The sequence below is a fragment of the Sycon ciliatum genome, chromosome 1 (genome assembly GCF_964019385.1).
Source record: "Sycon ciliatum chromosome 1, ocSycCili1.1, whole genome shotgun sequence".
Lineage (NCBI taxonomy): Eukaryota > Metazoa > Porifera > Calcarea > Leucosolenida > Sycettidae > Sycon > Sycon ciliatum.
Window position 1 is genome coordinate 86,688,201 of NC_088643.1, and position 13,125 is coordinate 86,701,325.

Below are 13,125 nucleotides of genomic sequence, written 5' to 3' on the forward strand. Positions count from 1 at the left end.
TATTTTCTGTGTATGACAGTATGACCTGTGACTGCACATGCACAGTGGATCATCTGCCATGATCTGGATGCAGTCTGATCTGATTTCACGAAGAGCAGACGTCTCGTTGACACTCGCTGCCCAGTCATCTGGTCATACGTCAGACTTGACGCAGGCTCGCTGGCGCTGCGCACCGCGCCGCGCGCTATGAAACTTTACTTCACCGTTCCCCTTCTTCCGCGGCCGCGCGGAGCGCCCAACAAGGCTTCGTCTTGATCTTCAATGATTTTTGAGAGAGTTCTGTTGAAGAAACAAACAAACAAAAAATGCAAGTGAAAGTGTAGAGAGATGGAATTTTGTTGGTTTTGATTCACTGAGACCGACAAGGATGGATGTTGCGAAGCACTCTGTGCACACTCTTGTTTTCCGCTCATTGAAGCGGTCCCATGATATGTTCTTAGGTGACGAGGGAACACTGCCGCCTGAGGATGCTGAAGCGTACGTGAAACATTATTATGTTTCGACTTGTCGGCATGCATGCATGCTTATCATTGTGACAATCTCTCAACATTGTGTAGGAAGAAAATGCGACAAGGCATCAAACTTTCAAGCGAATACTGGTCTGTAAAGGACCTTGCTCGCCCGAAGGAGGCTGTTCAGGCGGTAGGATCGACAACCGCCTCCAAAAGCAAAGGTAATGCATGAGAAAGTCCGTATATTCTCAATTCACTTTGTAATTATTGAAATTATTGAATTCGGGTACTTTTATTAATTTTTGAGTTTTTTTTACATTGATTTGCTGTACACTTGAATTGTCCTCGCCCGGGTTTACGACGAAGCTGCTGGAAGTCTTATCTCTGTCCAGAGTGAAATACCTGAAATAAAGGCAAGCAATCATTCCAGCATTATCAATTTCAGATGGAGACGTGAGAATGGCTTCTCGGACGGATATGCACGCAATCAAGTTCGGGAGCTCTCTGTTCTCATTGCAACCGGAGGCATTTCAGCGCTTCAAATGATTCTCACACTGAATTCACGACCTGGAGAGGGTGATGCTGAGATTTGATGCTAGTGTCCTTGCTGAGGATGCTGCTATGGCCAGTGAAATGTTGGTTGCGCGCTGATGTAGTTCTACGTTCAGTATTATTGCCACTGCGGTCTAAGTTCAGAAGTAGCCTGAGGAAGGCAGTGACACATTGTGAATGAATGAATGCCTTGGCAGCTTGTACTGGTGGATCAATGTTTTCTTGGTCTTTATCACAGCCCAGCTTGGAAAGGTGATCTGTACTGTCATTGCCCTCGATGCCACAGTAAATGCTTGCCCGTACCACGCAAGCTGATCTTAACCGCTCTCCAGTACAGGGGAGTGTGCTGTAGCTGTTGATAACAGAGGGTCTCATTCAGTGTGGATCGCCCACAAAGGCATTCAGGAGTGATTCGCTGTCTGTGATGAGACCATGTTGGTATCAGCATCAGTCATCAAGAGTGCTGTTTGTGACCCTGCTGTAGCTGCTGCTGCTGCAGCTTACACTGTACAGAAGGAAGAAATCCTCCTGGCAGGTTCACTTCCATGTCACTTGCCTCCAGCAATATAAAAAAGTAGATTTGCACCTATTACTAGCAGGAAGTGGTTCTAACGAGGTGACATCACTCTGCGTCACACGGCAGGTGCTCACAGAGGAGCGAACTTTCATTGATTGCATCATATACACGACCAAATATTCTTCCACATGGTATTCATGCTACCACCGGCATCACCCACGCTAACGGCGCATTTGAAAGTGCAGTTCGTTTGATATCACATTTGGTACATTTGAAACTTCTTGGTTTTCTGTGCAAAGCCCCCTCACACTATATCCAGGTTCGCTTCACAGGTGTTGCTGGCATGCGTTGTAATGGCATTTACTGACTAGTAAGATGCCGATAGTATTGGCATTTCGTTGCAATGGCAATGTCCGGGCACTGCCATGCTCAACACGTCCTATAGACACTGGCGCTTGCCTTCTGTCTCATTACCTTTCTGTGTGGTGTGCACTTTTGTTGATTTGTCCAGTGGTTGATGAGCGTGCTGATCCGTCCCAGGTATGTTCTGGATCTGCCTAGCAATGTGGCGCATGATAGACTTACCTAGCTCATGGCGCATGTAGACATAGACATAGAATTCACTTTGGAGTGTAGCGACTTCTCACAGTTCAGCCTGCCATTAGCCTTTATTGTCTCTTTGCCCTCTGGGCAATAAGCGAGAGAAATAATTATAGCAATAACGGAGGTGTTGATGCCGTCGTCGTTCTTGCCCCTGCATTGTGTGTGCCATTCTTATCAAATCATTGGTGCTCCCTAACATAGAGTGATGCCGGTTTTCACTGGACCTCGTTCGGCACCCGTATCATGTGTGCATTTGGTGTGTGTGCGTGTGTGTGTTCAGATATGTTCTTCTCTGCCCAACGGTGTTCTGTCTTTTCCTTTTCTAGGCTGTCTTAGAGTACAAGCCAGGAGGTGCTGTGGCTCTCAAGCCAGGATCCAACGCCAAGGGTGCACTTGTGCCACGCAAGGCTCCTGAGGTGCCCAAGCCCAAGTGGCATCCACCATGGAAGTTGATGAGAGTAAGGAGTGCATTTTGTGCATTGTCTGCACTTCTCTCTGCTTGTCTGTGTTGCCAGACAGAGATACATGACTGTGACGTTTAAAACTTTTCTAAAAGATTACTTCGGTTTCTGCGGTAGGGACTATTCGGCATTAGCGATATTTTTCACGGGACAAAAAATTTAGTTATGACCCTCCCTCCCCTCTCCCCCCCCCCCCCCCCCCGAACGAAAAATGTATTGACTCAACAGCTAGAATGATCTGATGTTTCAGCTTTCAATTTTTTGGAAAACGTCACTCTCCTCGACTCACCCACCCGTAAACGAAACTTTTTCGTTTCGTGTAGAAGATCGATAGTCATGGATGGCCCCTTAGTTTATAGTTCTCTTGATCTAAACCATGTGCGTTGTGTGTGCGTGCGTGCTTGTGTGTGCGTCTTCTTCAGGTTATTAGTGGTCATCTTGGCTGGGTGCGGTGTATTGCGATTGATCCCAGTAATGAATGGTTTGCCACTGGCTCCGTCGATCGTCTTATCAAGGTAGAGTTCACAATGTAGCCTTCCATCCGTGCCTTGCAAGGATAGTATTGTTTTGAAATTGAACATCTTTTTTCTGATATAGTAAAGTGTCCACAATTATGTTTACCAGTTGACAAACTGCTCTTCTCTTTGATGGCGAGCGTCACTATCTGCTGTGCCGTAGCATGGCTTGTCTTTCCGTTACATGTACTTACGTACTGGAGTACTAAGAGTTGATTGTAGTAGGGAGCCAGCCCACTTGATGGTTCTTTTCTTCTCCAAATAGCCATTCAAATGACCAGTGGAGTATTACTGCATGTGTTGTGCTTGTGTATATTAGATCTGGGAACTTGGTAGCGGTAAGTTGAAGCTTTCACTCACGGGCCACATCAGTGCTATTCGAGGCATTGCCATCAGCGATCGACACCCTTACCTCTTCTCCTGTGGTGAGGACAAAACCGTCAAGTGTTGGGATCTGGAACAGAACAAGGTAAGGTGTCGTATGCCACGCTGATGACCTGTACTACCGTGCTGCTCAATGAAATCCGGTCGTGTGAGTCAAGTTTGTGCCTCACGCCATTTCGCAGGCCTAGGGCTGCGCAACGCCCAGCACGTATCTGAGTGACTCGACTGGACTTCATTGAGCAGTACTTTAGTAGCTATTGACTAGTACGGTGTCCTGTGTTCCTCTGTTGTAGTGTTTCTTTGGTTTTCTTCTTTTTCCAAATGCCTGCACAAGAGTACAGACTATGTGGCATACTCTCAAACTGGGCTTTGATTGAATGTGCAGACTCCCTGAAACTTCGAAAGAACTCTCATAGTGCACCATGTGCACATGCTGTACACAATACATGTATCTAAAGCCACTAGTGAGTGTCAATCAGCTCGAAACCACACAACCCCTTACCGAGTCCTCTGCGTGGAGCAGACGAGCCATTGGAATTACCGAAATTCCGAGAAGCTCAAAACGCCTTGCCGGAAATGCATTGTGTTGCTTGCCTATGTTTCTAAACTGTACCGCATTGATCTGTGGAATCTCTTGAAGGCTTGACTTCTCCTGCGTTCACTTTTCGAAATAGTTTGAGGGAGGAATATCTGAGTTTGCCCATTCCAAAGGACACTGCACTGCAACGTGAACCGGGTATACCTAAACTTAAGTAATGCTTCTGCACTTGGCCCTTGTCAGATAAACAAAACAGTGATACTGTGCCAACTACTTTGGAACAGTTATTTACAGGGTGTTGTGCCGATAACTGTGAATTCTCAAGATGCTGTAGCAAGCGTACATGCAATTTGGTTTCATTTTCCTGTGTGTTTCAGGGATACATGCCATTTGGTTTCATTTTCCTGTGTGTTTCGCGTCCGTCTCTTTGTTTTCCCTTTCGCTAATAGGTTATTCGTCATTACCATGGTCATCTCAGTGCTGTGTATGGCGTTACCCTTCACCCTTCCCTCGATGTCGTTGTCACCTGTGGCCGCGATTCCACAGCTCGGGTAAGGGAGAGACACATTTTGTTGTGCTTGCTAAAGATGCACATGCATTGTGTGGCCTTGGTTTTCACATGTCGAATCAGGTGCTCATTTCCAACAACATTGAATTTACTTTACCTGTTTGAGTGCATGGAATGTGTTTGTGTAGGCTACTTCTAAGCGTACATCCAATTGCTGTGTGTGCTTTTGCCTGACAGGTTTGGGACATGCGTACCAAAGCATGTATCCATACACTAGCTGGTCACACCGATACTGTATCTTCAGTTGCATGCCGAGCCATGGATCCACAGGTATGAGGGCTAGATAAGACATATTGGCACATGGTCACACCGTTTCATGGTCACTTTTCACCAACCTTTCATCTCCGTAATCGGGTTTTTAGTGGAATAGGGCGAATAACCCAGGGTAGCATGCTGATTCTGATCTGGAATATGATTTGAGGTCCGGTCCCCTTATCTGTTTCTGATGCTATTGAAGTTCAAACAGTGGAATTTAGGGGAATGCAACATTTGCAACCTTTTGACCCCTGGAACGGTAGTAAAAAACCCTTGTGGCTCACTCCTGTTTGTCATTTCATGAAGGAATTTCAAAACTTGATTTTTCGTAACTGAGATTGGGGGGGGGGCAAAAGAGAACATCTTGTGTAGGAGAATGAATCATATTGATGTACGGGCATGCCAACTGAAGTGTTATTCGAATCACATACTTACTCAAGATAGCTTAGAGAGCGTGTGTGGGCAGGCATGTATTTACTGCCATTTTGCCAGGTGTGTATTTACTGCCATATGAATCCACCAAGAGTACAGCTGCAGTGGTGTCTTCCACTTCATTTTATTACATACTCAAAGAAGTACTTGAAAACACCGCCATTCCGGCAACAGGCTCTCAGCTGCACCAAATAAATAACTTTGTTATTTATTTGGTGCAGCTGAGAGCCTGTTGCCGGAATGGCGGTGTTTTCAAGTGCAAGGAATACGCTGCAATGGAGTTTGGGAATTCTGAAGAAACTCAAAGAAGTAATAATTATAACAGTTGCTTCTATGTTGGTGTATCCCCATGTTATTAGTGCGTTTTATCAGTTTCTACTGCCTCTGGCGTGTGTGGGTGTGTGTGACCTTGCTGGACATTGCAGGTGGTAACAGCCAGTCATGACAGCACAGTCAGACTTTGGGATTTAGCTGCTGGACGTACCCTAACACATCTTACCAACCATAAGAAGAGTGTGCGTGCCCTTGCGCTTAATCCAACCGAGTAAGTTTGACGTTGCTTGTACCTACGTTTAGAGCAGGCATTTGTGCACATTCTGGAAGTTTTCGTACATATGAATCCCCCCCCCCCCCCCGCCATGAACTTGAAGGTGCAATAAAACCCTTAGTTGTACATAGTGCGTAGCATGAGCAAATCCGTAATAGGCTTTGCGCACCCATGGATGTGCCTGTGCTAGCACAATGTAGTGCCTGTGCTGGCACAATGTAGTGTCTGCTTCAACATAAGGTTCACTGTAGGTGTGCACTGGTCAGTCTCCGTAACAATGTCTTCGCACCAAGAGTGGAGAGAGGAGTTTCTGAGCAACGCAGAAAGTTGGCTTGAATGTTCTTGTGGTGCTTTGCTTGGGGGCCCAACACGTGTTCTCGAACCTTGGCAGCGTTCTTTGATCCGTTGTTACATACATCTATTGGTCTCTATATCCTACTATCTTCCGGACAAAGTCCTGATTGATAATTTGTTGCTATTGCCGTCAGTATCTGTGCAACCACATGCATGTAGTTGAAGTACCGTTACCTTTCTTTCTCCTTCTACTTATGGCAGGAATTCATTTGTCACCTCGTCTCCTGATAACATCAAGCAGTGGAAGTTCCCGAGTGGTAACTTCCTACAGAACTTGAGTGGCCATCATGCTATTGTCAACGCATTGGCTGTCAATGCAGATGGTGTCATGGTGTCTGGAGGTGAGACTCTTTGTATTAGTGTCACGCACGCGTATGCTTTCTCATGAAGTAGAGGTAGCGACTCTGGCGATAATAGAGGAGCATGCTTTATGGTCTACAAAACATGAACCTTTGTGAAATTGAATGAAATTTGGAGCTGATCGTACACTGCTGTTGCCCTGCACTTTCATCCCTTTCCTTACCGGTGTATATTTTGAGATTTGTGAGTGCTTCAATGTATACCGCCAGCTGATGTAGCAACCGGGGCTTCTCATGATTCCATGGTTGTGCTGGTGTGTGTCGACATGATTCCATGATTGTTCTGGTGTGTGTGTCGACATGATTCCATGGTTGTGCTGGTGTGTGTCGACATGATTCCATGGTTGTGCTGGTGTGTGTCGACATGATTCCATGGTTGTGCTGGTGTGTGTCGACATGATTCCATGGTTGTGCTGGTGTGTGTCGACATGATTCCATGATTGTGCTGGTGTGTGTCGACATGATTCCATGATTGTGCTGGTGTGTGTCGACATGATTCCATGATTGTGGTGGTGTGTGTCGACATGATTCCATGATTGTGCTGGTGAGTGTCGACATGATTCCATGATTGTGCTGGTGAGTGTCGACATGATTCCATGGGTGTGCTGGTGTGTGTGTGTCGATGTGTTTGCCCTGCAGCTGACAATGGCACTATGCACTTCTGGGACTACCGCACCGGTCACAACTTCCAGCGGATGCAGGCTGTAGCGCAGCCTGGCTCCTTGGACAGTGAAGCTGGTATATATGCCTGTACATTTGATCGCAGTGGCTCCCGCCTTTTGACTTGCGAAGCTGACAAGACCATCAAAGTTTACAAGGAAGACGAGACAGCTGTGAGTAGTGGATGCTACATTGTAGTGATACCATGTCTCGTTCTCTCTCTCTCCTCTCTCTCTCTCTCTCTCTCTCTCTCTCTCTCTCTCTCTCTCTCTCTCTCTCTCTCTCTCTCTGTGTCTCTCTCTCTGTCTCTCTCTCTCTCTCTCATAAATATTTAAAAAAATCAAGTACCATGCCTGTACTTTTTATGCATTCTTCAGTCTTGACTGGAGTATTTCCCAGCTTCTCTGTGTTGAACTCGATACAAAACTGCTCCATACTCTGAATTTTCTAGCACAGTTTCCTAACTGATAGCTTCCCACCGTGTTTAGCTGTTCAAATGTGAGTGTCAGCGGTTGGTATTAAAACTAAAATATTAGATTGTCTAACGGTGCCTCTGTGCTGCATGTTTCTTCCTTACAGACGGAAGAATCCCATCCTGTCAATTGGAGACCGGACATATTGAAACGGAAGCGGTTCTAGGTGGCGAGCATAAATAATGCTGCTGCTGCCCATTTCGGTGTGACTCCTCCTGTTGTAATTTTGTATTCTTCCAGCAGTTTGTTATTGTGTTCATAGCTGTATATGCCTCTTCCCCTCCCCGCCTAGCCAATGTACGATTTTTTTCTTTCATTTTAGTCTGTATTGTAGATTTGATTTTATTCAACATGTGTCATTAATTTTGTCCTGAGTTTACAACTTTAGCATGCCATGTATGGCTGTCAGTATTGCAGTATGGTGGAAGTTGGATGAGGGTGGTGACTGGTGATATACAATATCAGGGTGAAGCTAATCAGGAACTACAGAGTATGCCGCCAGAGTTTGCAGCTCGAATAGATTCCTTGACTACCCTTTTTGCATCAACTATACTGTGATCTGGAAATTGCACCATTGTACCAGAAATTCGTATGGCACAAATTGCGACAAATATTGGCACGCACACTCTTTGCTGCAGAAACACTGAGAATTGGCCACTTTTCGGGTTGAAATTTGAACCTGAATTAGCCAATCCACCAGTTTCAAAAAATGCACTTCGATCATCAGGTCAGTCGCGCGCCCAAGAACGTAATAGGTCGTTGTTTCCAAGAGGTTGGGACGTTCTTATTTTTCAGCAATCTGGCTGCGTTCTTATCACGTTCTTAGGGCATGATCGATTGGGCGAATCCCGAGCAAGTGCGCTCCGAGTGAGCGTAATCGTTTGGTCGAATCCGGAGTACGTAGGTGTACTTGGAGTGGAATCCGACCACACTGGCCCCCAACCCAGAGTGGCTGGCGTGGAAATGGACTTTGCCGTTTTTGGACAGCTTTCACAGAATTTTTGTACGATATGCGTACATTGTGCGTACTACACCCTTGTTTTGTTCGATTGGGCCAGAGTTGCTCGGACTACACCGCCTGCTCGCACTCAATCCAGATTCGCCAATCGATGACACCCCTAGAAACAATCCGTACTGGATCATATGTATCCCACAAGCTGCCAGACAACCAACACCGCCGTTCTTAGCTTTAGGCTGTGGCGTTCTTAGAATTTCAGGCTGGACGTTCTTCAGCGCGCGACTCTCCTGTACAGTTAATCGTTATTAGCGAAGTTGACTGTATACAATGCACATGTACAGACTCCTGAGTGACAACTTGACTAGAAGTCAAGATACATGTAGTTAAATTTGTATCCAACATTTTTGTGTGGAAATTGTGGCTTTCTAAGGGTGCGTTTGGTTGGTACGAACTAGAACAGGATTCACCAGAACAGCGCGTTTGGTTGGGACTGCACCTGTTCTGGGTCGGCCAGAACATGTTCTGCTTGCTCCGGCCTCGAGGCCGGAGCAGACCGAGCAGTTTCACTTTTTCACAGTGAAACCTGGCGGGAACATCGATTTTGGTCCCAAATGATCACGTGCATACGCTTTTGGGTTGGACTCGTCGTACCGTACACAGTGACCATGGTGACCCATACACTTTTTGAAGAATGCACCAAGTTTGGCATATTTTTCACATCACTCAACTCTGTATAGATAACGACTTTCAAGAAGCATGCCCAAACAGCATGAAAAGATCAATGATACTGTGCAAATTGTTGATAAGGTGTATACAGGCAAGTAGGGAACTATCAAGTGAAGCAGTACAAAAAGCCAGTCTTACACAAACACTCAATATTTACAGTAACAGCCAACTCTGATCATGTGGATCTGATATAGATCGTACATGTTGCGGACAACAAAACAGCCGCTCATTCTCTTGCGTCCAATTCCAGTACCTGCTGGAAGTCAGCCAAGGCGTTCTTAGCTTTGCCGAGTCGTTCGTGGCACACGGCACGAGCTTTGAATGCAGCCAAGAAACTTGAGTCAGCATTGATGGCTGAAAGGAAACAAAAAGAATGCGATGGTGCTTCAGTTAGCAGCTCGTCTCACAAACTAGAAACTATTGCCTGTGATAATAAGACAATCACGGGGGATGTGTCAGTTAGGGCATGTTCGATTCGTAAGGATCAGGATCAAGATCTCAGATCTGTCGGATCCTTCAGAGTCAACTGAACACTTTATTTCGGATCTTGACTGTTGCCGTGTTGACGAAGTAATAAAATGGCGCTCACAAGTCACCCAAAAGGGTGAAAGTCGTACTCATCGCGCACGCGCGCGTCGTACAAAAAGTCAACAAGCTCTATCTTGATCCATGTGCGCGTACCACAATGTGTACACAAATGATTTTTACCCACCATATACGTACAAAGGTCACATTTGGATCCGTTGGATCCAGTCAACCTTGCTCCCCGAGGTGGGTTGACAGGATCCAAATCCGAAGGATCCGGATCCGGATTCGACCAATCGAAAGGGTGCGAATCCAGTGGATCCGGTGGATCGGGATCCCGATCCTACCAATCGAACATGCCCTTAGTACTCTGCTCATCATCTCGGCCACTCAAATTCTATGAAGGATTCACGTTGGGATATTTGTGGAATGGTGTGGGAATGAAGGGGCCCACACGATTGTACATGATTTGTGAACAGTCCTGATGCAGGCACCATACCACTGCCGCATGCATTGTCTACACGTAGCGGTAGAAGGTATGTTTATCTACATAGTTTACATCACCGGTACTTGTGCCTGCCACCGCATTTCCAGCTGCCTCTTACCTTGTGTATAGGCATCCACTGCTGCAGGAATGTTGTTCAACTTTCTCAGGATGTGTCCACGATTCAAGTGGACAAAAGCTGCACTCGGACACAACCGTGCTGCACAAAAGAATTCCACAAGTAAGAAGAGAGTACTCGGTATGGGACAACATATGCAGCAATCTCCACCATGAACAAGTGAAACGTAGGCGCGTATGCATGCATGCATACAGTGCAGATTGCAGACACAATACAGACGGATACCAGTACTCCATGAACTCACATGCAGTGCTCAAATCACGCTCTGCTCCACGGGGATTCTTGGTTATAGCCTGAATGCAGAATACCAGGGTATATACGCGCACGCACCCACACACGCGCACGCACGCGCACACACACACACACACACACACACACATCACACACTTAGAAATCTCGTAGTTCCTTGGTCCTTTTTACTTAGAGATCTGTACAAAATGAACTGCCTAATGGAATATCGCAATCCAAGTCCAAAGCATCCTAGAGTTAAAAACAGTCATCCAGAGTGCACAGTCAGTGTACACGATATAGTTCACATCCTACAAATAGGTCGTTATTTACAGGTGGCCTCTTACCAACAGTATGGCTCTGTTGTTCAAGGTTGCATAGTCGTCATCAGGACAAAGCTTGACAGCTGTATCAAAACATTCCATGGCCTGCAGTGTAGCATCAAGAAGAAACCGTCCAGAATACAAAGATTTGCCGGAGAAGCTACAGATGAGCCCCTACAGTTTGGGAGAAGATTAAAGTGGACCATTTTCAACAGCACAGGATTGGCAACAAGAACTAAGGAAAGATCGACCTTTTTGAAGACCTGTCAGCTATGAAGTGGAGAACTAGTGCTGCTCTATCAACGCACAGGCAAATGTCACCAGACTAATGACAACTGAGAGGATGTGAGATTGTAGTACATACATGTACTTCCTCCAGAAACAAAAATGTCGTGACTTTTCACTATTTTTTTGCTGCTGTTCTGTCGCGCTCTCTCTCTCTGGTTCTGTTGGCCTGAAACACTGACATGACATTCCGGAATCGTAGGAAAGCATGATTCATATTCTGGACAGCCGACAGTCGTCGCAAAGCAGGGGTGTCCACGCTGGAAACAAAGCAAAGCGAATATGTTTTTTCTCCATTTTCGTCCACAGGGTGCAATGTGAAGAAAAGCACTGTGCTCACTGCTCGTCGTTGCTATTTTCAATTCAGAACTTGAAAGAGCAGGACAATGGCCCCGAGCAGCAAGAAGAGTGGAAAATAAATAGCACTAGCAGCTAGCGTTTTGAAATATTCGCCCTCCCAGAAACGCCTGTCGGCATGCGAACAGGCCGGCAAGATGTCAAAACTCCAAAACGCAGAGATGTGACAATCGTCACTTCGCACAGCAGAGCAAGATGAACAAGTTCAATATCGAAGTCGTCGTTCAGTCTGCAGAGCCCAGACCTCAACATGGATGATCTCGCCTTTTCCAGCAGCCTCCACGATGTGTCCTTGGTCGCAAAGGAGAACAGCCGAGATCTGATTGCGGCAGTCATGAAGTGCTGGTACGACTATCGCTCGGAGGAATTTTGAAATGTTTGTCTTAGCCTGTGTTTGTTGTTCCGGGGCATCCTCGAGAGCGGAGGCGGTAATGAGTACCAGCGCCACCGTGGTCTCCGCTGAGATGGAGAAGGCATTCAGGTAACCGCGAAGACGATCAGGGACGCGGAGAAGCTTCTCTGTGACATACGACATCGCGTTAATCGACGTGCGACTCCGACGGTTTCAGCGGTGATGAATCGAGCGATGGCGACCCAGACTGAGATTCTACTCCCACTAATCGTCTTGTAGATATTGTAGATATGTCCATTGAAGCCTTTTGAAGGTGTTGAAGTGTTTCCCTATCAAAAGAACACTTCTGTTGAGCACAGTAACTCCTTGAAAAGTCATGTAAAAAAGTCACAAAGTTTTTGTTTCCGGAGGAAGTACATGCGCACTTACCTTGGCATAGTGACGCTGTTGGGCTGCCAGGCATCCAGCGTTAAATTGAGCCAGGAACGAAGTTGGCTCAAGGGCTATTGCTTTCTCCAGGTCATACATGGCAAGTTGCCGTTTGCAGGCATACTGGGGACAAATATAGATAGGTAATACAGTAAAATATATAGCTGACAAGTCAAGGTGAGACAAACCTCATGGCTAATGACGTGCCAGTGTTGTGTACAATCCCTTGCACTGGCGTTGGCATGCAAAGTACTAGTGTAGTATATCCATTCCCAACTGTGTGATATTCCCATCAAGTCTGTCTCTCTTTTTCACTAGATCGCAACTTGTACGTGCTCTTGACCCTTTCGCCTGTCTTTTTTTCGGCCTCGTATATCCCAAACCAGTCTACTGGAGTTCTTCTAAATCCATGCGGACACGCGTGGGATTCTCCTGCACTGTACCATATGGTAGGATAATTAGGTGTTGCACGTGACTTTTCCCATATCCCTTTCTAGACATCTTGTTCATGCTCTTTGCTGTTTCTCTTTGGTCTCTTTGCTTTTCCATGAATCGATTGTTTGAAGAAAGTTACAAAGCAATGTCTCCTACTAGGTAAAGGAACCTTGTCATTGTCGAGCCTTGTTGGCCACAACTATCAATCATTCCT

The 13,125-nt window shown here is 46.2% G+C and overlaps 2 protein-coding genes across 2 annotated transcripts in view; one reads left to right on the top strand and one right to left on the bottom strand.

Moving 5' to 3' along the window:
* The first annotated feature begins 278 nt into the window (after nucleotides 1–278).
* LOC135806119 (pleiotropic regulator 1-like) lies at nucleotides 279–8,081 on the top strand. The gene is made up of 12 exons (XM_065320271.1): nucleotides 279–477; nucleotides 558–673; nucleotides 2,033–2,061; nucleotides 2,451–2,582; nucleotides 3,008–3,100; nucleotides 3,420–3,569; nucleotides 4,472–4,573; nucleotides 4,768–4,860; nucleotides 5,703–5,821; nucleotides 6,380–6,519; nucleotides 7,177–7,370; nucleotides 7,777–8,081. Exons 1-12 carry the CDS (start codon nucleotides 368–370, stop codon nucleotides 7,834–7,836), a joined length of 1,338 nt encoding a protein of 445 aa, XP_065176343.1. The 5' UTR covers nucleotides 279–367; the 3' UTR covers nucleotides 7,837–8,081.
* Nucleotides 8,082–9,360: 1,279 nt separating this feature from the next.
* The window catches only part of LOC135806120 (uncharacterized), an 87,537-nt gene continuing 83,772 nt past the window's right edge, over nucleotides 9,361–13,125 (bottom strand). The window contains exons 46-50 of the mRNA XM_065320272.1: nucleotides 12,477–12,599; nucleotides 11,078–11,158; nucleotides 10,747–10,795; nucleotides 10,485–10,583; nucleotides 9,361–9,708 (exon numbers count right to left, since the gene is read on the bottom strand). Coding sequence (XP_065176344.1) covers nucleotides 9,581–9,708; nucleotides 10,485–10,583; nucleotides 10,747–10,795; nucleotides 11,078–11,158; nucleotides 12,477–12,599 — 480 coding nt within the window. The 3' untranslated portion in view covers nucleotides 9,361–9,580. The remainder of the gene's footprint in view (nucleotides 9,709–10,484; nucleotides 10,584–10,746; nucleotides 10,796–11,077; nucleotides 11,159–12,476; nucleotides 12,600–13,125) is intronic.

Excerpts from the sequence above, each read along its gene's own strand:
- LOC135806119 (XM_065320271.1), top strand. The coding sequence starts at position 368 with ATGGATGTTGCGAAGCACTCTGTGCACACTCTTGTTTTCCGCTCATTG. Across the intron at positions 4,574-4,767 it reads GCCGCGATTCCACAGCTCGG|GTTTGGGACATGCGTACCAA; the intron begins GTAAGGGAGAGA and ends TTTGCCTGACAG. Across the intron at positions 5,822-6,379 it reads CTTGCGCTTAATCCAACCGA|GAATTCATTTGTCACCTCGT; the intron begins GTAAGTTTGACG and ends TACTTATGGCAG.